Source organism: Salvelinus sp. IW2-2015, linkage group LG11 (genome assembly GCF_002910315.2).
Source record: "Salvelinus sp. IW2-2015 linkage group LG11, ASM291031v2, whole genome shotgun sequence".
In the NCBI taxonomy this organism is placed as follows: Eukaryota; Metazoa; Chordata; class Actinopteri; order Salmoniformes; family Salmonidae; genus Salvelinus; species Salvelinus sp. IW2-2015.
The window spans coordinates 27,748,517-27,773,343 of record NC_036851.1 but is presented as its reverse complement, the minus strand read 5'-3'; the positions used below and the strand labels follow the sequence as shown (position 1 = coordinate 27,773,343).

General features: G+C 41.5%; 1 protein-coding gene across 2 annotated transcripts in view; it reads left to right on the top strand.

Moving 5' to 3' along the window:
• Positions 1–16,550, top strand: part of LOC111970112 (6-phosphofructo-2-kinase/fructose-2,6-bisphosphatase 4-like) — a 58,737-nt gene extending 42,187 nt beyond the window's left edge. For both annotated transcript variants that reach the window (XM_023996634.3, XM_023996633.3), the window contains exons 2-14: positions 5,479–5,595; positions 5,780–5,876; positions 6,176–6,242; positions 9,164–9,238; positions 9,372–9,428; positions 9,861–9,982; positions 10,155–10,362; positions 10,453–10,599; positions 10,803–10,907; positions 10,983–11,112; positions 13,049–13,111; positions 15,656–15,720; positions 15,850–16,550. In XM_023996634.3, the coding sequence (XP_023852402.1) occupies positions 5,479–5,595; positions 5,780–5,876; positions 6,176–6,242; positions 9,164–9,238; positions 9,372–9,428; positions 9,861–9,982; positions 10,155–10,362; positions 10,453–10,599; positions 10,803–10,907; positions 10,983–11,112; positions 13,049–13,111; positions 15,656–15,720; positions 15,850–15,909 (1,313 nt within the window). In that variant the 3' untranslated portion in view covers positions 15,910–16,550. The remainder of the gene's footprint in view (positions 1–5,478; positions 5,596–5,779; positions 5,877–6,175; positions 6,243–9,163; positions 9,239–9,371; positions 9,429–9,860; positions 9,983–10,154; positions 10,363–10,452; positions 10,600–10,802; positions 10,908–10,982; positions 11,113–13,048; positions 13,112–15,655; positions 15,721–15,849) is intronic.
• The last annotated feature ends 8,277 nt before the right edge of the window (positions 16,551–24,827 follow it).

Below are 24,827 nucleotides of genomic sequence, written 5' to 3'. Positions count from 1 at the left end.
AAGCAAGAGATTCATTGTACCATCTAAACCGCTGTGAAATATATTTTCATTAACCAAAAATATTGTATTTTCAGCTTTTTGAATCTGGTGTAAAAGACACAACTAAACTTAAGAATGGGGAAATAGCACACATTGAACATATCTACCTCTTCTTAGAGTTGCTTTCAATGAGAATGACAGCTCTATAACTCACATTTCTATGTGAATTTGGTCAGATTGCCCAAAAAGTTACATATTACAGCTTTAATTAAATCTGGAAATGTGTGTGTGTGTGTGTGTGTGTGTGTGTGTGTGTGTGTGTGTGTGTGTGTGTGTGTGTGTGTGTGTGTCTCACAGCTTCACCAGCTCTTCCAAAGACATTGTCTGCTTGACTTGCTCTTAGATATGTGAGCGATTTTCCTAGAATCGCTCTGTCAACAACACAAAAGGCTTAATCATGCCTACTGCTCCTCTCTCTGCTTTACTTTCTTCTCGTTCCTCATTTGGCCAATTCGTTCTTCTTTCCACCTGCTTCAGACTCTACCAGGTCATGGCTGTTATGGAGTGGCTGATCTCAAGTCAGTCCTTAAGTGTTTGGCAATGTTCATGACATAGCATCTCTAATCATTTTTGGGGGATTTTCACAACATGTAATCCATAGAAGGGTCCTTTTTTTTGGTGGTGGGGGGAGGGGGATATTTTTATCTTAAAGGGATACTTCGAGATTTTGGATACTTCAAGACTTGATCTACTTCCCCATAGTCAGATGAACTTGTGGATACCATTTATATGTCTCTGTGTCCAGTATGAAATAAATTAAAGGTAGTTTCACAAGTCAATGCTAACTAGCGTTAGCGCAATGACTGGGAGTCTATGGGTATCTGCTAAATGCCCAAATCCCAAAGTATCCTTTTATTAAAGCATAATTGAGAAATTATGAATAGAAATTTGATATTGAAATATATAAAATAACTCTAGATTTGGCAAATTGATCAATATATTGTTGAACATAATATATTCTATGGGCATATCAAAGTTCCAAAGTGGGGTCTCTGCTAGTTTTAAAGAGGTGCTGAACATGCCGATTGGCACATGTTTTTCTGTTAGAAAAATGAGATGTGTTTCCTGACTGATTCCATATTAGGTTAATGATGTTTGTCTCCCATGAGACATTGTAGATGTGGAAGCCTATTTTACTTCCTCAAAATCCCCAGAATGAATCCAAGATAACTCAAGAAATCTGTAATTTAGAAAATTTTTCGGGGGATGTTTTAGTTGTGCAATTTCACATCTATTTAAGGTGTTTGGTGCAGTATTTCGCAAGTAAAGAATGCTCAATGTGTTGTCTAATGTAAACATAGTCGGGCTGCTGGGCAGGTCTGTGTCACTGTATATGCTATTGGATAGAGAGCAATTACCTCCGCTGTTCAACCCCAAGTTAGTGGGTAAATGTACATTGTCAAATCAAAACCCAACCTTTATTAACCTATTCTGACGCACGGATGTTCCAAACTCCGTTTTAGACGCRACTGACTTTATAACCAAAATTATCCTTTTACGCTTTGTAGTCAATTTTGACTCATATCTATTAGAGGTCGACCGATTATGATTTTTCAATACCGATACCGATTATTGGAGGACAAAAAAAGCCGATACCGATTAATCGGCCGATTTATATAAAAAATAAAAATTGATATGTGTATATATATCATACACACACACATTTTTGTAATAATGACAATTGCAACAATACTGAATGAACAATGAACACTTTTATTTTAACTTAATATAATACATAAATACACACACGCACACAGCTCTGAAGTGACAATGATACTGAAGAGTCTGCTTAGGAGACAAATACTCTCAACTGTTTGAATAAAAATAGAGTKTARGTTACCTGTGATGAATGTTGAAAACAAAAACTTTAATTTCTATATGCAGGAAATCCTATTTTAATAATGGGCATGGTAAGAATTGACAACCAAAGTGCAAGTCATAATTCCCATGACACCTAGCAAAATCTGAAAAGCGGTTCCTTCATTTATTCCATAGGATATTTTTTAGATTCACTTAAAATAAGGTCTATGTTTCGTGTAGGCTTACATCACCGTGCTAATTTTATAACTGTGTAGATATCCATAGGACAAGGTAACTCTGATCAATATTGGCTAAATATAAGCGAAGATTAAAAAAATTTGTAGAGTGGATTTATGAAAATATGTTGACAAACGTTACCTTATCCTAGTGAGATTTACACGSGTATCAAAACGYCGAGGCKGTTTAWGCCTGCACGAAACACAGACCTTATTTGAAGTAGATCAAGACATTCTCTATGGAAGACATGAACGGTAAAATAACGAAGGAACCCCTTTCAAATTCAGCCGCAAGTTATTACAGGAATTATAACGCGTCGACTATTTCTCTCTAAACCATATACCTTTGGCTAATCTGGAAACTATCACCTCGAAAACAAAACGTTTATTCCGTTCCGTATTTTATCTAACGGGTGGCATCCATGAGTCTAAATATTCCTGTTACATTGCACAACCTTCAATGTTATGACATAATTAGTTCGCAAAGAGCCAGACTGTTGCATATACCCTGACTCTGCGTGCAATGAACGCAAGAGAAATGACACAATTTCACCTGGTTAATATTGCCTGCTAACCTGGATGTTTTTTAGCTAAATATGCAGGTTTAAAAATATATACTTGTGTATTGATTTTAAGAAAGGCATTGATGTTTATGGTTAAGTACACATTGGAGCAATGACAGTCATTGATTGATTGTTTTTTATAAGATAAGTTTAATGCTAGCTAGCAACTTACCTTAGCTTACTGCATTTGCGTAACAGGCAGGCTCCTCGTGCTAGTGCAATGTAATCAGGTGTTAGAGCATTGGACTAGTTAACTGCAAGGTTGCAAGATTGGATCCCCCGAGCTGACAAGGTTAAAAATCTGTCGTTCTGCCCCTAAACGAGGCAGAACGTTCCTAGGCCGTCATTGAAAATAAGAATGTGTTCTTAACTGACTTGCCTAGTTAAATAAAGATTAAATAAAGCTGTGTAAAAAAATAATAATTGAAATAGGCAAATCGGCGCCCAAAAATACCGATTTCCGATTGTTATGAAAACTTGAAATCGGCCCCGATTAATCGGCCATTCCGATTAATCGGTCGACCTCTAATATCTATGCCACAGACTGTTTTCAAAGTGATTAGTTGCTTTTTAAAGGAAGTCTCTTTTTAAAGTTATGGACCACCTCATACAGATAAATTGGCATAGTAGGCAATGTAACCAATTGCTCTCCTTTTAACTTGCATCATTGCACATCCTGCAAATCACCAGCAGATGGTGACCATTTTGAATCCATTTTCACATTCACTCTGTTGGTAACACTTACAAATTGGCTCTTAACTCTAAAAGTAGATGAGATCCCACTCTGGAACTTTGAAATGCTGTAGAGTATATATTTAAAAAATAAAAAATAAAAATGTAATTGCCAAATTATTAAAGATTTTTAGCATTAATCTTTATATTTTCAATATTCATGAATTAATGTAAGAAAATGCTACTCATATTACAGAGCAAGCGGTAAAGCTTCATTTGACACCAACTTCAGTTTTTAAAGGAGGCCAAAATGTCACAAATGTTCCAACTTCAATTCATTATTTCTCAATTATGCTTTAAGATACAAATGTAAAATATATGTCAATAATATTTCCTCCAAAAGGACCCTTCTATGGATAAAATTTTGTGGAAATCCCCCAAAATCATGCTAAACTCAGCAAAAAAAGAAACGTCCCTTTTTCAGACATCTAAATAACTTCACAGATCTTCATTGTAAAGGGTTTAAACACTGTTTCCCATGCTTGTTCAATAAACAATTTATGAACATGCACCTGTGGAACGGTCGATGAGACACTAACAGCTTACAGATGGTAGGCAATTAAGGTCACAGTTATGAAAACTTAAGACACTAAAGAGGCCTTTCTACTGACTCTGAAAAACACCAAAAGAAAGATGCCCAGGGTCCCTGCTCATCTGCGTGAACGTGCCTTAGGCATGCTGCAAGGAGGCATGAGGACTGCAGATGTGGCCAGGGCAATAAATTGCAATGTTCGTACTGTGAGTCGCCTAAGACAGCACTACAGCGAGACAGGATGGACAGCTGATCGTCCTCGCATTGGCAGACCACCTGTAACAACACCTGCACAGGATCGGTACATCCGAACATCACAACTGCGGGACAGGTACAGGATGGCAACAACAACTGCCCGAGTTACACCAGGAACGCACAATTCGTCCATCAGTGCTCAGACTGTCCACAATAGGCTGAGAGAGGCTGGACTGAGGACTTTTTAGGCCTGTTGTAAGGCAGGTCCTCACCAGACATCACCGGCAACAACATTGCCTATGGGCACAAATCAACCATCGCTGGACCAAACAGGACTGGCAAAAAGTGCTCTTCACTGACGAGTCGCGGTTTTGTCTCACCAGTGGTGATGGTCGGATTCGCGTTTATCGTCAAAGGAATGAGCGTTACACTGAGGCCTGTACTCTGGAGCGGGATCGATTTGGAGGTGGAGGGTCCGTCATGGTCTGGGGCGGTGTGTCACAGCATCATCGGAAATCTCAACACTGTGCGTTACAGGGAAGCCATCCTCCTCCCTCATGTGGTACCCTTCCTGCAGGCTCATCCTGACATGACCCTCCAGCATGACAATGCCACCAGCCATACTGCTCGATCTGTGCGTGATTTCCTGCGAGACAGGAATGTCAGTGTTCTGCCATGACCAGCGAAGAGCCCGGATCTCAATCCCATTGAGCACGTCTGGGGCCTGTTGGATCGGAGGGTGAGGGCTATGGCCATTCCCCCAGAAATGTCTGGGAACTTGCAGGTGCCTTGGTGGAAGAGTGGGGTAACATCTCACAGCAAGAACTGGCAAATCTGGTGCAGTCAATGAGGAGGAGATGCACTTAATGCAGCTAGTGGCCACACCAGATACTGACACTTACTTTTGATTTTGACTCCCCTTTTGTCCAGGGACACATTATTCAATTTCTGTTAGTCACATGTCTGTGGAACTTGTTCAGTTTATGTTTCAGTTGTTGAATCTTGTTATGTTCATACAAATATTTACACATGTTAATTTTGCTGAAAATAAACGCAGTTGATAGTGAGAGGACGTTTCTTTTTTTGCTGAGTTTGTTTTTGTTTCATCAACAAATCACCCTAGTGTATACAAGTATCTGTTTGCATCTGCTTCACCTTTTCTCAAATGATACAACAAAACTGCTCCATCCAGTCTACACCTTAATTAAGGTCTGAGTTGTTGATTAGATTCTGCATTAATGGGTCACTGTCCCATTTGATTCAACGACAGACTGTACCATCCACTGACATTCACTGTGTCTGTGTACAATAGTCATTAAACTTTCTGTCTCTCGTCCTATTTTTCCCCCCTATTTTTCTGTATCTCCTCTCTCTCTCTCAGTATGTATGACCAACTGTCCCACCCTTATTGTGACAGTTGGCCTCCCAGCCAGAGGTAAGACCTACATCTCCAAGAAGCTGACCCGCTATCTCAACTGGATTGGTGTGCCAACCAAAGGTACCAGCTCAAGCTCTCTCATTAGCTGTCTCTTTTGAGGTCTCTCACTCACTCTCTCTCTCTCTCTCACACACACACACACACACACACACACACACACACACACACACACACACACACACACACACACACACACACACACACAGGAAATAGGGTTGACTGATAGTATGTCTGTGTTGTTTAGAGTTCAACGTGGGTCAGTACAGGAGAGAGTGTGTGAAGATCTACAAGTCCTTTGAGTTTTTCCGTCCAGACAATGAAGAGGGGCTGAAGATCAGGAGGTGAGGCTGGAGGAGGGGTTTTGGAATGAGCTGAACAGGTCAAGTTAGGCCTAACCCACCACTCTATTCACTTATATCTTATTACAGACCAAAGTTGCAGGGAATGCACTCTTTATTGAGCTTTTTAATAGGCAGAGACCGTTGAAAGAACAAAGAGTTGTATTTACATTAATATTTACGTTTTGACCAGTTGCTTTATATTAGCGAAGTTTGAATTCAGTTCATTCTCGTAGATCTTTACCTACAGTGTCACTTTCTGGTCATCTTTTTGATTCTGTTGTGTATGTGTCCACCCATAGGCAGTGTGCACTGACAGCGCTGAATGATGTGCGCCAGTACCTGAGTGTGGAGCGGGGCCAGGTGGCGGTAAGTAGAGTAGATCTGACCTTGTATGGCTACCAGTCTGTTTAGCTATCATTCCACTTCTTGGCACGCCTTGTCCTGATAAACATAAGACACATACTTGGAGTGGAATGTTAGATAAACAGACTGGACCCAGATTAGATCCACAGTGACTTAAGTGTGGCTCATGATCAGTTTGTGAATGAGGATGTTGATGAATGGGGGAAAAGGGTGCACAGTAAATGTAATTCAAATCACATTTTATTTGTCACATGCTCCGAATACAACAGGTGTAGACTTTACCGTGAAATGCTTACTTACAAGCCCTTAACCAAAAATGCAGTTCAAGAAAGATTGAGATTGTGTCATCTGTTGAGGCGATATGCGAATTGGAGTGGGTCTAGGGTTTCCGGGATGATGGTGTTGTGAGCCATGACCAGCCTTTCAAAGCACTTCATGGCTACAGACATGAGTGCTACGGGTTAGTAATCATTTAGGCAGGTTACATTCGCTTCCTCTGGCACAGGGACTATGGTGGTCTGCTTGAAACATGTGTAGGTACAGTTGAAGTGGGAAGTTTACATACACCTTAGCCAAATAGATTTAAACTCAGTTTTTCTTGGCCGATTTACTTTTGATTTTCCCATGATGTCAAGCAAAGAGGCACTGAGTTTTTTTGAATTTTTCATGCTGTTTAAAGGCACAGTCAACTTAGTGTATGTAAACCTCTGACCCACTGGAATAGTGATACAGTGAATTATAAGTGAAATAATCTGTCTGTAAACAATTGTTGTAACAATTACTTGTGTCATGCACAAAGAAGGTGTCCTAACCGACTTGCCAAAACTATAGCTTGTTAACTTTTTAGGGATAGGGGGCAGCATTTTCACTTTGGATGAATAGCGTGCCCAGAGTGAACTGCCTCCTACTCTGTCCTAGATGTTAATATATGCATATTATTATTACTATTGGATATAAAACACTCTGAAAGTTTCTAAAACTGTTTGAATGATGTCTGTGAGTATAACAGAACTCATATGGCAGGCAAACTTCCAAACAGGAAGTGGAAATTCTGAGGCTGGTCGATTGTCAACTCATCGCATATTGAAATCCCAGTGGAATATGGATCTGCACTTCCTACGCCTTCCACTAGATGTCAACAGTCTGTAGAACGTTGAATGAAGCTTCTACTGTGATGTTGGGCCGGATGGGAGGTGTTTGAGTCAGTGGTCTGGCAGAGTGCCAGTTCCTGGTCATGCGCCATCCACATGATATCGACTTGCGTTCCAGTACTTCTAGAGACACAAAGGAATTCTCCGGTTGGAACGTTATTGGATATTTATGATAACAACATTCTGAAGATTGATTCTCTACTTAGTTTGACAAGTTTATTCGACCTGTAATATAACTTTTTGAAGTTTTCGTCCGAGTTCGCCTGGACCTGCGCGAGCGTTTGGACGTGTACTAAACGTGCTAGCAAAAGTAGCTACTTGGACATAAATTATTGACATTATCGAACAAAACAACAATTTATTGTGGAACTAGGATTCCTGGGAGTGCATTCTGATGAAGATCATCAAAGGTAAGGGAATATTTATGATGTAATTTTGTATTTCTGTTGACTCCAACATGGCGGAGCAATTTTGTTTATATCTGAGCGCCGTCTCAGATTATTGCATGGTGTGCTTTTTCCATAAAGGTTTTTTGAAATCTGACACAGCGGTTGCATTAAGAACAAGTGTATATTTAATTCTATGTAAAACATGCATCTTTCATCAAAGTGTATGATGARTATTTCTGTTATTTGATGTGGCTCTCTGCAATTTCTCTGGATATTTTGGAGGTATTTCTGAACATGGCGCCAATGTAAACTGAGATTTTTGGATATAAATATGCACATTATCGAACAAAACATACATGTATTGTGTAACATGATGTCCTATGACTGTCATCTGATGAAGATCATCAAAGGTTAGTGATTCATTTTATCTCTTTCTGCTTTTTGTGACTCCTATCTTTGGCTGGGAAAATGGCTGTGTGTTTTTTGGACTTGGCGGTGATCTAACATAATCATATGTTGTGCTTTCGCTGTAAAACATTTTTTAAATCGGACACGATGGGTAGATTAACTTCTTATGGCTGCATCCCGCTAACGGGATCGATATGACAACAGCCAGTTAAAGTGCAGGGCGCCAAATTCAAACAACAGAAATCTCATAATTAAAATTCCTCAAACATACATGTGTCTTATATCATTTTAACGGTAATCTTGTTGTTAATCCCACAAGTGTCCGATTTCAAATATGCTTTTCAGCAAACGCACTACAAACGATTATGTTAGGTCACCACCAAACCACAATAAGCACAGCCATTTTTCCAGCGAAATATGGCAGTCACAAAAAGCAGAAATCGAGATAAAATTMATCACTAACCTTTGATGATCTTCATCAGATGACACTCATAGGACTTCATGTTACACAATACATGCATGTTTGATCTAGCCTTTAGCTCGGTGTGGATGTTCCCTGTAATCCATGGCTTCTGGTTGGGATATGTACGTACGGTCACTGTGGGGAAGAATTCATCGATGCACTTATTGATGAAGCCGGTGACTGAGGTGGTATACTCCTCAATGCCATTGGATGAATCCCGGAACATATTCCAGTCTGTGCTAGCTAAACAGTCTTGTAGTGTAGCATCCGCGTCATCTGACCACTTCCGTATTGAGCGAGTCACTGGTACGTCCTTAGTTCATGTAGGCTACTTTGCAAGAAATAACCTTGTGTACCCCTTTTCCCACTATTGATCTTCAGTCTACAGTACTTGTTTGAGTTTGCACCGCAACTCATATACATGTTCATGTTTTGCTTGGTGCTCCCAGGACTCTTAACCTTAATGTAATGAGGATGTTGTGACTAACTGGACTTTGGCCTTCATTGCCTCAGGTGTTTGATGCCACTAACACCACACGGCAGAGGAGAGGGACCATCACCAGGTTTGCAGAGCAGAACGGCTTTAAGGTATGGAACCCCAGAGTCAGACATTAGTATCTGTAGTTATTGTCTATTTGTGGGATTCACTACTTTTCTTATAGTGTACAGTATATTTCACTGTAGTGTATTTTATACTGAATCTTCATTTTCAACCTCCCAGGTGTTCTTTGTGGAGTCTGTGTGTGAAGACCCTGATGTCATTGCGGAGAACATAGTGGTGTGTGATATCTCTGCTATCTGTCATCATTGTACGTAGGCCACTAGTTATGTAAAAGATCAGACATGATTGTGCAGAAAATTCAAGACTTCTGCTTTGATATTTTATATTGCTGTAAGACAGGCCTCCTGATTTAATAATTTCTACCATCTTTGTGTTGATATGCCCTGGCTAACTTTCAGAAATGAAGCGAGAGAGCTGTTTTCCAGTTCTGACTAGAGGGTGTACAGCTACGACCGGAAGTTACTTTTCCATAGCATGCTAGAAGAATTCACGCAGCAGGTTAGGTTAATTAACGTGGCAGGTTAGGAGACTTGGGTTAAGGTTAGGAAAAGCGTTAGGGTTAGCTAAAATGCTCTCCTAGCATGCGCTTTCTCTATTTCTCCTGACTCATTTCCTCTTCCTGTTCTTATTTCCTGTCTGTCTGTGCAGCAAGTGAAGCTGGGTAGTCCTGACTACATAGACTGTAATACAGAAGAGGTCGTTGAGGATTTCATGAAGAGGATCAAGTGCTATGAGAACTCTTACCAGCCACTGGATGAAGTTCTAGACAGGTGAGTGTGCACACACACACAAACACACACTAGTGGTTTCAGAATACGCTCTGACAATATACTGGACAGGTGAGAATACACACACATAGAATACACATGGGCAAGGTCCGCAGTCATTTAACAGCCTCACACTGCTAATAAATCTGATAGTCACTCATACCCCCCCCCCCAGGGATCTGTCCTACATCAAGATAATGGATGTGGGCCGGAGGTATCTGGTGAACCAGGTCCAGGACCACATCCAGAGCCGCATCGTCTACTACCTGATGAACATCCACATCACACCACGCTCCATCTACCTGTGTCGCCATGGAGAGAGTGACCACAACGTCAAGGGACGCATCGGAGGAGATTCTGGCCTGTCTGGCAGGGGCAAGGAGGTGTTTGTTTGTATGTGTCTGTCCATCTATTCGTAATAGAAATATATACTGCATGTAACGTCATTATTTGTCTCCCTGCCTGTTGGCCAGTTTGCAAAGTGTCTGGAGAAGTTCATCCAAGAGCAGAACATTAAGGATCTGAAGGTGTGGACCAGCCAGATGAAGAGGACCATCCAGACAGCTGAGGCTGTGGCTGTGCCCTACGAGCAGTGGAAGGCTCTCAACGAGATAGATGCTGTATGTGTTTGTATGTGTGTGCAAACGTTTGTTTCTTTTTTGGCTATTGGTATTATATTTTGTTTGTATTTATTATTTAATAGATTATAGATCTATCTAAGTTTATGCTCTGCGTCAGTCAATGTGATTGACGGTTACCATGTCTCCTAAGCTTGCTGTTAAACAGGCTTGTTGTGTTGTTTTGTTTTCTCTCCCTCTTTCAGGGTGTGTGYGAGGAGATGATGTATGAGGAGATCCAGGGACATTTCCCTCAGGAGTTTGCACTGAGAGACCAGGACAAATACCGCTACCGCTATCCTAAAGGAGAGGTGAGTCCATCACAGCACGAATTCTCTCTCTCTCGCTTTTTGTGTGTATTAACAGGCCTCTGCTTGTTCCCTCAGTCATATGAGGACCTGGTGCAGCGTCTGGAGCCAGTTATCATGGAGCTGGAAAGGCAGGAGAATGTCATGGTCATCTGTCACCAGGCTGTCATGCGCTGCCTGCTCGCTTACTTTCTGGATAAGAGCGCAGGTAGCGTATATCTCTTCAAATCAATTTTATTCATAAAGTMTTTTTTACATCAGCAGATGTTACAAAGTGCTTATACAGAAACCCAGCCTAAAACCCCAAACAGCAAGCAATGCAGATGTAGAAGCACGGCAGCTAGGAAAAACTCCCTAGAAAGGCAGGAACCTAGGAAGAAACCTAGAGAGGGAACCATGCTGGGGGGGGGGGGGCAGTCCCTCTTCTGGCGTTGCCCGGTGGAGATTATAAGAGTACATGGCCATTAAGGCAGATTGTTCTTCAAGATGTTCAAATGTTCATAGATGACCAGCAGGGTCAAATAATAATCAGTGGTTGTATCAGTGGAGAAGAGAGAGAGGTCGAGAGAGGTCGAGAGAGAGGTCACGAGAAGAGGAGAGAGAGGGATCGAGAGAGAGAGGAGGATCCGAGAGAAGAGGTCGAAGGAGAGAGGCGAAGAGAGAGAGAGGTCGAGAGAGAGAGAGGTCGAGAGAGAGAGAGAGAGGAGAGAAAAGAGAGAGAGAGAGAGAAGAGAGAGGTAGACGCCCGAGACGAGAAGAGAGACCCGAGTGGTCAGAGAGATGAGAGAGAGAGAGATGAGAGAGAGAGCAAGAGTCGAGAGAGAGAAGAGAGGCGAGAGAGAGAGAGCAAGATCGAGAAGAGAGAGAACGAGCAGAGCAAGAGCAGAGTAAACAGGACAGAGAGGTCACAGCAGAACAGAAAGCAAGAGAGACGAGACAAAGACGAGAGACAGACAGAGACAGAGAACGCCAGAGACAAGACAGAGACGAGGAGACAAGAAGAGACAGAGAGGTCGAGAGCGAAGGAGGCGAGAGCAAGACAGAGAGTCGAAGAGAGAAGACAGAGAGTTGTCAGGCAAAGAGAGAAGAGAGGTCGAGAGTAGAGAGGTCGCACCGAGAGAGAGTCGACCAGAGAGAGAGGTCCGCAGAAAGAGGTCAGAGAGGAGAGTCGAGAGAGAGAGAGAAGGTCGAGCCGACGGTCGGAGGTCGGAGAGGTCGATGAGGTCGAGCAAGTCGACGAGTCGAGAGAGGAGATGGAGAGAGAGAGAGAGAGAGAGAGAGAGAGAGAAGAGAGAATGAGAAGAGTAAGAAGAGGAGAGAAGAGAGAGAGAGAGAGAGAGAGAGAGAGATGAGGAGAGAGGGGTTCCAGAGAGACAAAGACAGAGGGTCCGAAGAGAGACAAAAGACAGAGAGTCCAGAGAGAAAAGACAAAGACAGACCAGGAAGGTACTCCAGAGAGATCAGCAGGAGAGCAAGAGACAGAGAGGTCGGAGACAGAGACAGAGAGGTAGCGCAGAGAGGAGGTCAGAAGACAAGACAAGACAGAGACAGAGACAGAGATCCGAGAGACAGAGACAAAGACAGAGACAGAGCAGAGAGGTTCCAGAGACAGAATAGAGGTCGAGGAGTAGGTAGAGGAGGTAAGTGAGGATAGGTGAAAAGCAAGGTTAGCAGAGTTGACGGTAAAAGTAGAGAGAGCGGAGAGGTGCACCAGGCCAGGTAATACGCCTCAGTGACCAGCGATGGACGGTAGAGAGAGGTAGATGACCGAGTAGAGAGAGAGGTCACCAGGCCAGGTAATACGCCTCAGTGACCAGGTGGACTGGGGACAGCCAGGGGTCACCAGGCCAGGTAATATGCCTCCGTGACCAGGGGGACTGGGGACAGCCAGGGGTCACCAGGCCAGGTAATATGCCCCAGTGACCAGGGGGACTGGGGACAGCCAGGGGTCATCAGGCCAGGTAATAAGCCCCAGTATTGCAGCTTAATTTATACTATAAAATAAAATAAAATCAGAGTGAGTGTTCTGCATGTCCTGTTCACCTGTCATGATCAGATAAGCATTGGTATAGGATTGCATTAGCTCTAATACAACTAAATTGAATCTATTTAGGCATCATCTACGTTCTGTTTTTGTTCTTCAGAGGAGCTGCCTTACCTGAAGTGCCCTTTGCACACTGTACTGAAGCTGACCCCTGTGGCTTATGGTGAGTACACTATTATCAATAACTGCATTAAAAGTGTATTAGTAACACAGCATAAGAGTTTCAATGACATGCTTTATTCCATGTATATTTACTCCAATGACATGTATTCATCCCTTGGATTCGGATCACCTGGATACTTTTATTCCAGTTCAGTAAAGTCCAGTACCACTATTTAAATGTACAGTAGTAATGTTAGGCCAGGATTCAATCAGGTTAGCGTTAACCCGCGGTACCTGGCAATCACATTTTWATTTTTTTATTTTACCGTTATTTTACCAGGTAAGTTGACTGAGAACACGTTCTCATTTGCAGCAACGACCTGGGGAATAGTTACAGRGGAGAGGAGGGGGATGAATGAGCCAATTGTAAACATAGCATGTCATTGTTTTTGTTTAGGCAATGTAGGATCTGTCAAATCCCCAAACGGCTCCTAGCATTATACCTATCGCGGACATTTCCATTGGATGCACATTAGTAGTCACATTAGTAGAAATCCCAAGTAGCCGTGTTACAAGTTCAAACACTGGAATGTGTGATGTTATCTACTCCTCCACTGATGTAAATCCTTATTATTTAATGATATTCAATTTGAGTGTAATTGCTTCTACAGAGCCTTCAGAAAGTGTTCAGACCCCTTGACTTTTCCACATGTTGTTACGTTACAGCCTTATTCTAAAATGGATTAGATAAATAACAATCCTCAGCAATCTACACACAATAACCCCTAATGACAAAGTGAAAACAGTTTTTTTGCCATTTTAGCAAATGTACTAAAAATAAAAAACAGATACCTTATTTACTTAAGTATTCAGACCCTTTGCTATGAGACTCTAAATTAAGCTCAGGTGCATCCTGTTTCCATTGATCATCCTTGAGATGTTTCTACAACTGGATTGGAGTCCACCTGTGGTAAATTCAATTGATTGGACATGATTTAGAAAGGCACACACCTGTCTATATTAGGTTCCACAGTTGACAGTGCATGTCAGAGTAAAAACTAAGCCATGAGGTTGAAAGGAATTGTCCATAGAGCTCCGAGACAGGATTGTGTCGAGGCACAGATCTGGGGAAGGATACAAAATATTTTGGGCAGCATTGAAGGTCCCTAAGAACACAGTGGCCTTCATCATTTTTAAATGAAGGAAGTTTGGAACCACCAAGACTTCCTAGAGCTGTCCGCCCGGCCAAACTGAGCAATCAGGGGAGAAGGGCCTTTGTCATGGAGGTGACCAAGAACCCAATAGTCACTGACAGAGCTCTGGAGTTCCTCTATGGAGATGGGAGAAACTTCCAGAAGGACATCCATCTCTGCAGCACTCCACCAATCAGGCCTTTATGGTTGAGTGGCCAGACGGAAGCCACTCCTCAGTAAAAGGCACATGACAGCCCACTTGGAGTTTGCCAAAAGGCACCTAAAGACTCACAGACCATGAGAAACAACATTCTCTGGTCTTTGGAAACCAAGTTTGACCTCTTTGGCCTGAATGCCAAGTGTGGTGTCTGGAGGAAACCTGGCACCATCTCTATGGTGAAGCATGGTGGTGGCAGCGTCATGCTGTGGGAATGTTTTTCAGCGGCAGGGACTGGGAGACTAGTCAGGATCGAGGAAAAGATGAACGGAGCTAAGTACAGAGAGATGATGACAACCTGCTCCAGAGTTCTCAGGACCTCAGACTGGGGTGAAGGTTCACCTTCCAACAGGACAACAACCCTAAGCACACAGCCAAGACAACACAGGAGTGGCTTTGAGACAAGTCTCTGAATGTCCTTGAGTGGCCCAGCCAGAGCCCCGACTTGATCCCGATCGAACATCTCTGGAGAGACCTGAAAATAGCTGTGCAGCAACGCTCCCCATCCACCTTGACAGAGCTTGAGAGGATCTGCAGAGAATATTGGGAGAAACTCCCCAAATACAGGTGTGCCAAGCTTGTAGTGTCATACCCAAAAAGACTTGATGCTGTAATCAATGCCAAAGGCGCTTCAAGAAAGTACTGAGTAAAAGGTCTGAATACTTATGTAAATGTGATATTATATTTTTTTATTTGTAATAAATTTGCTAAAAATTCTAAACCTGTTTTTCATTTGTCATTATGGGGTGTTGTGTGTAGATTGATGAGCTGGAAAAAACAATTTAATCMGTTTTTTAAAATTAGGCTGTAGCAAAATGTGGAAAAAGTCACGGGGTCTGAATACTTTTCGAAGGCACTGTATATAGCCTACATTTTCTCATTCTTAACTTCTAACGTGTGTGGGATGGGTGTGGCTTCGTGACAAAGAACACTGTGACAAACACGTGACAAAGAACATAAGAACAGTTGCACACTAATTTGACATCTCCAGCACTGTTAAACCTGCAATTGTTGGTTACTGTGGGGTAACACTGATCTAATTGATCCCTGGCCTTAGTCTATGTATTAAACAGTGTACTGCTGCTGCCCTCTAGTTTTCGGACGAAGTAACATAAAAACACATTTGTCCTCAATCTCTTCCCTTTCTATTTCTGTCTAACTATTGTTTTGTTTTCTTCTCTTCCTGTCCCTGTAGGCTGTAAAGTAGAGTCTGTCTTTTTGAACGTGGAAGCTGTGAACACCCACAGGGACAGGCCAGAGGTAAGTACCCCCAGGCAAGTGTCCTCACTGGGCTTGCACTCTTGCACTCAGAGCGAGAAATAGGTTCAGGGTCAATTGGACTAACCTTATCTGTGTCCTAGTGCTGACTGATCTCTTTTCATTGTACAGAATGTAGACACTTCACGGATGCCGGAGGAAGCCCTGTTCACAGTCCCCGCCCACCAGTGATTAGTGACAGTGCCCAAGACTAGAGTGACATCACTCACCATGGCGACTTCCTCTACTCAATCAGCAATCAATACAAATTCCTCTTTTAATTTTTTCCTTGCAGTGGGATTGGAAAAAAAGCATCCGGATCTTTCATTGGACATATTCCTCGTTCAGGTTCACCAGATCTTTCTCTTTCCTTCTGTGCAATGAAAGTCTAGACAACTGGAATCCAGTTCAATGGTGATTCGCCCCACTATCGGGGTATGTGTGAGAGTGTGTGCATGTGAGTGTGTTTTGTATGTGTGTGAGTGTATATGATCAAGATAAGGACAATCTGATTTGAAACCTATTTTAAATACAGGACATATGGCTTTTCATCAAATTGTAGAGTTGAGCTTTTCTGAAATCGTGTCTGTCACAGGCAGCCCAATTCTGGTATTTTCTACTAATTGGTCTTTTGACCAATCAGATCAACTCTTTTTACAATAATTTGGCAAAAGATCAGAATTGGGCTGACTGTGCAAACACAGTCTAAGAACCATATATGTTGACATTGTATATTTCTTGTTCTTAGTATTTTAGTGTTTGTCCACCCCATTTCAGAGGCTGTGACATGCACACTCTAAAGCGGGGACACGAATTGTAGATTTTACGTCTGGTATAAAATCAGGCTGTTCCTATAAAGGCAGTTTTGCGTATCTATCATTTTCAATTAAATTAATCTTCATCTAGTTAAAATCTAAAAAGATTGACAAGTTTGTTTCCATGTCGCATCAGTGATCTGCTATATCTAGAATGTGTTTATCTATTGTTCAATGTCTACTAGTGAAGGATACTTTATCTAAAATGCCGCTGTAGTTCAGTAGCACAGGAATAGTTGTTGGCATCTGTGGTATCATAACAAATCAATTGAAATKACTTCTAATGCCTGTGTAAACGCGTATATTTGTAATGATCACCATAATCAGTTTTCCGTAATGCTTTGAATGTCATTAAATCGCTCACTGGTTTTATATAGTTTTCAGCATGTTCACCGTGTCTTGTTTGTTCATTTTGACTTGTTTGTCAACGTGTCAAGAATATGATTCTTTCAATGTAAATATCTACATCATCCAAATGTAATAAATATTTTGAGTTAAGTCTCTTGCTGTAGTCTTCTGCTCAAAGTATTGAACTGTTTTGTGTAGTCTTCACATTTTGCTGCCTTAGTTAACTTCTTTGGGACTGGGGGGCAGTATTGAGTAGCTTGGATGAATAAGGTGCCCAGAGTAATCTGCCTGCTACTCAGGCCCAGAAGCTGCATATAATTAGTAGATTTGGATAGAAAACACTCTAAAGTTTCCAAAACTGTTAAAATAATGTCTGTGAGTATAACAGAACTCATATGGCAGGCAAAAACCTGAGAAAAATCTAACCAGGAAGTGGGAAATCTGAGGTTTGTAGTTTTTAAAGTGATTGCCTATCCAATATACTGTCTGAGGTCATATTGCACTTCCTAATGAGTCCACTAGATGTCAACAGTYTTTAGAACGTTGTTTCAGGCTTCTACTATGAAAGGGGAGCGAATAAGAGCTGTTTGAACCAGTGGTCAGGCAGAAAGCCTTTAGCTAAGTCATGCGCGCGGCCGTGAGCGCGAGCTCCGTTCCCTTTCATTTCTAAAGACAAAGGAATTGTCCGGTTGGAATAWTATTGAAGATTTATGATAAAAACATCCTAAATATTTATTCTATACATCGTTTGACATGTTTCTACAAACTGTAAAGGAACTTTTTTGACTTTTCGTCTGGACTTGGTGCCTTGTGCATTTGGATTTGTGAACTAAACGCGCAAACAAAAAGGAGGTATTTGGACATAAAGATGAACTTTATTGAACAAAACACACATTTATTGTCTAACATGGAGTCCTGGGAGTGCCATTCGGTGAAGATCATCAAAGGTTAGTGATTAATTTTAACGCTATTTCTGTCTTTTGTGACACCTCTCCTTCTCTGGAAAATGGCTGTATGGTTTTCTGTGGCTAGACGCTGACCTAACATAATCGCAAGATGTGCTTTCGCCGTAAAGCCTTTTTGAAATCAGACAATGTGGCTGGATTAACAAGAAGTGTATCTTTAAAATGGTGGATAATACTTGTATGTTTGAGGAATTTTAATTATGAGATTTCTGTTGTTTGAATTTGGCGCCCTGCAATTTCACTGGCTGTTGGCGAGAGAACAGAGAAGTTAAGGACCATTAGTAAATTACATAATGTACAGTTGAAGTTGGAAGTTTACATACACCTTAGCCAAATACATTTAACTCAGTTTTTCACAATTCCTGACATTTAATCCTAGTAAAAATTCCCTGTTTTAGGTCAGTTAGGATCACCACTTTATTTTAAGAATGTGAAATGTCAGAATAATAGTAGAGAGAATKATTTATTTCAGCATTTATTTCTTTCATCACATTCTCAGTGGGTCAGAAGTTTACATACACTCAATTAGCATTTGGTAGCATTGCCATTGAATTTTGGCCCATTCCTCCAGACAGAGCTGGTGTAACTGAATCAGGTTTTTCAGTTCTGCCGACAAATTTTCTATAGGACTGAGGTCAGTGCTTTGTGATGGCCACTCCAATACCTTGGGTTTGTTGTCCTTAACTTCTTATGGCTGAAGGGGCAGTATTGAGTAGCTTGGATGAAAGGTGCACAGAGGTGCCCAGAGTAAACGGCCTGCTCCTATGTCATTGTTGCTAATATATGCATATTATTATTAGTATTGGATAGAAAACACTCTGAAGTTTCTAAAACTGTTTGAATTATGTCTGTGAGTATAACAGAACTTATATGGCAGGCAAAAACCTGAGAAGTTCCACTTTCTGTTTGGATTTTTTCTGGGGGTGGCAGATTTTCAACCAAGCTCTCATTGAAATTACAGCGAGATATGGATGAGTTTTCACTTCCTACGGCTTCCACTAAGATTCAACAGTCAATAGAACTTTGTCTGATGACTCTAATGTGAAGGGGGGCCGAGGAGACAGGAATGAGTAATCACTGCCATGAGGTACCACGCATTGAACTGGCGCGTTCACGTGAGAGGACTCCGTTCCATCGTCAACTGAAGTCAATGTAATTCTCCGGTTGAACGTTATTCAAGATGTATGTTAACAACATTCTAAAGATTGATTCAGTACATCGTTTGACATGTTTCTACTGACTTTTATGGAACTTTTGGACATTTCGTCACTTATAGTGGATGCGCTTTGTTACTTTGGTTAGCGCGTTTGGTAAACAATTCCAAAGTAGCTAATTGACATAAATTACGGACATTATCGAACAAATCAAGCATTTATTGTGGACCTGGGATTCCTGACTGCATTCTGATGAAGTTCATCAAAGGTAAGGAAACATTTATCATGTATTTTCTGGTTTCTGTTGAGTCCAACATGACGGCTAATTTGGCTATTGTTCTGAGCTCCGTCTCAATTATTGCATGGTTTATTTTTCCGTAAAGTTTTTTTGAATCTGACAGCGGTTGCATTAAGGAGAGTTATATCTATAATTCCATGTGTATAATGTTATATCATCTACATTTATGATGAGTATTTCTATTGAAACCATGTGGCTATGCAAAATCACTTGATGTTTTCGAACTAGTGAATGTAACGCGCCAATGTAAACTCAGATTTTATATAAATATACACTTTATCAAACAAAACATGCATGTATTGTGTAACATGAAGTCCTATGAGTGTCTCTGATGAAGATAATCAAAGGTTAGTGATTAATTTTATCTCTATTTCTGCTTTTTGTGAAAGCTATCTTTCGCTGGAAAAATGCTGTGCTTATTGTGGTTTGTGTGTACCTATCATAATCGTTTTAGTGCTTTCACTGAAAAGCATATTTGAAATCGGACACTTTGTGGATTAACAACAAGATTACCTTTAAATGATATAAGACACATGAATCTATGAGGAATTTTAATTATGAGATTTCTGTTGTTTGAATTTGGCGCCCTGCACTTTAACTGCTGTTGTCATATCATCCCGGTGACGGGATTGCAGCCATAAGCCATTTGCCACAACTTTGGAAGTATGCTTGGGGTCAGTTCCATTTGGAAGACCTATTTGCAACCAAGCTTTAACTTCCTGACTGATGTTGCTTCAATATATCCACATAATTTTCCTGCCTCGTGATGCCATCTTTTTGTGAAGTGCACCAGTCCTCCAGCAGCAAAGCACCCCCACAACATGATGCTGCCACCCCCGTGCTTCACGGTTGAAATGGTTCTCGCTTGCAAGCCTCCACCTTTTTCCTCCAAACATAATTGATGGTCATTATGGCAAACAGTTCTATTTTTTTCATCAGACAGAGGATATTTCTCCAAAAAATTGATCGATATAGGACTCATTTTACTGTGTATATAGATACTTTTGTACCTGTTTCCTCCAAGCATCTTCACAAGGTCCTTTGTTGTTTGGATCGATTTGCACTTTTCGCACCAAAGTACGTTCATCTCTAGGAGACAGGATGCGTCTCCTTCCTGAGCGGTATGACGGCTGCGTGGTCCCATGGTGTTTATACTTGCGTACTATTGCTTGTACAGATGAACTGGTACCTTCAGGCTTTGGAAATTGCTCCCAAGGATGAACCAGACTTGTGGAGGTCTACAAATTTTTTTCTGACATCTTTGCTGATTTTTCTTTTGATTTTCCATGATGTTACAAGCAAAGAGGCACTGAGTTTTGAAGGTAGCCTTGAAATGCATCCACAGGTACACCTCCAATTGACTCAAATTATGTCAATTAGCCTATCAGAAGCTTTTAAAGCCATGACATAATTTTCAGGAATTTTACAAGTTGTTTAAAGGCACAGTCAACTTAGTGTATGTAAACTTCTGACCCACTGGAATTGTGATACAGTGAATTATAAGTGAAATAATCTGTCTGTAAACAATGAAGAATTACTTGTGTCATGCACAGAGTAGGTGTCCTAACCGACTTCCCAAAACTATAGTTTGTTAACAAGAAATGTATGGAGTGGTTGAAAACAAGTTTTAATGACTCCAACCTAAGTGTACCGTAATTTCCGGACTATTAACGCACCTGAATATAAGCCGCACCCACTGAATTTAAATAATATGTATTTTGTACATAAATAAGCCGCACATGTCTATAAGCCGCAGGTGCCTACCGGTACATTGAAACAAATGAACTTTGCGTTTTTTCATGCCCAGTTGTTTTCAGCGTGACGGATGATTCGCCTTTCCTGTTGACAGTCCGAGTGAGAGGCAGGTCAAACGTCAGAGGAACCTCATCCATATTTATGATCTGTGCGGGCCGATGGAATGCTCCGCTATCTTTGCATCAGTGAATTTGCGGAAGTTTGAAACTTTTTCCTCGTAGTCGGGAGGAGCTGCTGACACAGACTCGTCTGTACCCTGATGGACAGCCTTTACGTCTCATAAATCTTAGGACACCCACGATGGTCCACCTCTAAAATCCTCAAACTTCATTGCGGTGGCGATTGTTTGGCTTTCAGTCGGATCTGCACAGTTGAAACACCTCGGCCGTCTGCTCTCTGTGTGTTGACCCAGTCTTCAAGCTCATTTTCTAGTTCGGGCCATCTGCTTTTCTTCCCTCTGAAAGCTTTTGTTGTCTTTTTGCACTGAGTCAGTTCCTCACGCTGCTGTTTCCAACGTCTTATCATCGATTAATATGACTACTGATGAACAAAACTAGCACGGGTTGCTAATATGACTACTGACGCAACAACTAGCACGGGTTGCTAATATGACTATTGGCGCACCAAACTAGCATGGGTTGCTATTTATTACTACTACATGCAACAAACTAGCATGGGTGCTAACATGACTACTGATGCAACAACTAGCATGGGTTGCTAACATACTATGATGCAACAACTAGCATGTTGCTAACATGACTACTGATGCAACAACTAGCATGGGTTGCTAATATAACTATTGAGCAACAACTAGCATGGGTTGCTAATATGACTACTGATGTAACAACTAGCATGGGTTGCTAATATGAGTATTGTGCTTTTGGCTAACAGACAACGAAAGAAAGTTGTTAGAACATGAGATAAACGCTGGTTTCAATGGCATATGAGAAATGTTTACAAAAGAATTCCGTCAACATTTCTATGGTCAGATTTTTTGGCTAGGCTACTTTTAAACAAGGTAAGACTGATTCATGAAATGACAAAACATCCAGGTTTTAAACAATTACGTTATGGCTAAACTACTAAACAAAAATATAAAAACACCTCTGCCCAGTCATGTGAAATTCATTAAGGCCTAATGAATTATTTCTAGTTCGGGCCATCTGCTTTTCTTCCCTCTGAAAGCTTTGTTTGACTTTTTGCACTGAGTCAGTTCCTCACGCTGCTGTTTCCAACGTCTTACATCGACTCATTAAGGCCAAGCTCCTGTCAGCAGCTCTATTTCCTTTTCCAACAGCCAGATCGATCGCCTTCAAATTGAAAGCTGCATCATATGCATTTCTCCGTGTCTTGCCATGATGGGTGACAAAATGACTACCGTAATCAGGATGATGGGAAGTTTTGCGCGCTCGATTTATGTCACATGTGACGGTGCTCAGTTTTTGGCGCATGAATCTGTGTAAAAAAATCCATAAAATTAGCCGCGTCATTGTATAAGCCGCGAGGTTCAAAGCGTGGGAAAAAGTAGCGGCTTATAGTCCGGAAATTACGGTATGTAAACTTCCTACTTCAACTGTATTCAACTCGGTCAGGAAAGGTTAAAATGTCAGTGAAGACACTTGAAGGTTGGTCTGCGCAAGGACAATATTTTAAATGGTCAATAGCTCTGAACTTCAATGACTTAACCTCAAACCAGCTATACATTTTAGAAATGAATATAAACTCAGCAAAAAAAGAAATGTCTGTCACTGTCTACTGCGTTTATTTTCAGCAAACTTAACGTGAAATATTTGTATGAACATAAGAAGATTCAACAACTGAGACATAAACGGAACAAGTTCCACAGACATGTGACTAACAGAAATGGAATAATGTGTCCCTGAACAAAGGTGGGGTCAAAATCAAAAAACAGTCAGTATCTGGCATGGCCACCAGCTGCATTAAGTACCGCAGTGCATCTCCTCATGGACTGCACCAGATTTGCTAGTTCTTGCTGTGAGATGTTACCCCACTCTTCCACCAAGGCACCTGCAAGTTCCCGGACATTTCTGGGGGTATGGCCCTAGCCCTCACCCTCCGATCCAACAGGTCCCAGAAGTGCTCAATGGAATTGAGATGTGGGCTCTTCGCTGGCCATGGCAGAACACTGACATTCCTGTCTTGCAGGAAATCACACACAGAAGGAGCAGTATGGCTGGTGGCTTTGTCATGCTGGAGGGTCATGTCAGAATGAGCCTGCAGGAAGGGTACCACATGAGGGAGGAGGATGTCTTCCCTGTAACGCACAGCGCTGAGATTGCATGCAATGACGACAAGCTCAGTCCGTTGATGCTGTGACACACCGCCCCAGACCATGCCGGACCCTCCACCTCCAAATCGATCCTGCTCCAGAATACAGGCCTCGGTGTAACGCTCCTCACTTCGACGATAAACGCAAATCCGACCATCAACCCTGGTGAGACAAAACCGCGACTCGTCAGTGAAGAGCACTTTTTGCCAGTCCTGTCTAGTCCAACTACGGTGGGTTTGTGCCCGCAGGTGTGATGTTCGGATGTACCGATCCTGTGCAGGTGTTAAGTGCTCTGCCACTGCAAGGATGATCAGCTGTCCATCCTGTCTCCCTGTAGCGMTGTCTTACAGTACAGACATTGCAATTTATTGCCCTGGCCACCTTTGCAGTCCTCATGCCTCCTTGCAGCATGCCTAATGCACGTTCACGCAGATGAGCAGGGACCCTGGGCATCTTTATTTTGGTGTTTTTCAGAGTCAGTAGAAAGGCTTCTCTAGTGTCCTAAGTTTTCATAACTGTGACCTTAATTTCCAACCGTTCCACAGGTGCATGTTCATTAATTGTTTATGGTTCATTGAACAAGCATGGGAAACAGTGTTTAAACCCTTTACAATGAAGATCTGTGAAATTTAGATTTTTACAAATTATCTTTGAAAGACARGGTCCTGAAAAAGGGGCGTTTCTTTTTTTGCTGAGTTTACAAATATTGAAAGCAACTAAACGATGTGCAACATTAAAATATTGTCCCATTTACATTGTGTAATTTATTGGTGGTCTTTAACTAGCCAATGATAAACCAACTTTGTTATGGTCACACACCAGTCAGCTGAAGCTAATTGGTGAAAGAAGTTAGCTAGCACTATCTAGCCTAGGCAACTTCAAGACCTGGGCCGGTTTTCCAAAAGCATCTTAAGGCTAAGTTCTAACGATGAATTTTGAGTTAAGATGCTTTTGGGAAACCGGGCCCTCAAGTTATCTAGAAGGGTGAGTGACTAACTGTGTACTGTTTTGGCAGAGTGAATGTACAAACGCTTGCTTCAGTCATGGCGCAGCATTTCTTAATGACCAAGCTGAAAAATCGTCCTGGTTGGTCGTCCTGTTCTTTCGACCAATCGGTTTGGTTTAAATGTTTAAATGTATTTTTCCATATATAGACAGACACACTATGTGTTTGAATAAAATCAACTACATATGCACTGAGCTTGTCTGATGCTTTAAGATAATTTTTTTAATAAGACACACAAATGACTCAAGAAAGAGCTCAATGGTCACAATGTGTTAAAAGGATGGTAGCTTTGCATGCATGTGACCTATAGCCTATCATAATCACATCAATAAATTGGTTATAACAAACTCGAAACAGTAAATGTCAACAGCGGAGGACGTGGATGCGGAGGACRTGAAAAAGAAACTTGAAACGGGTGGAAGGGAAAGACATTTGACTTAGTTGTGGAAGCTACTGGAGATCAATGAAAAGGAGGGTAT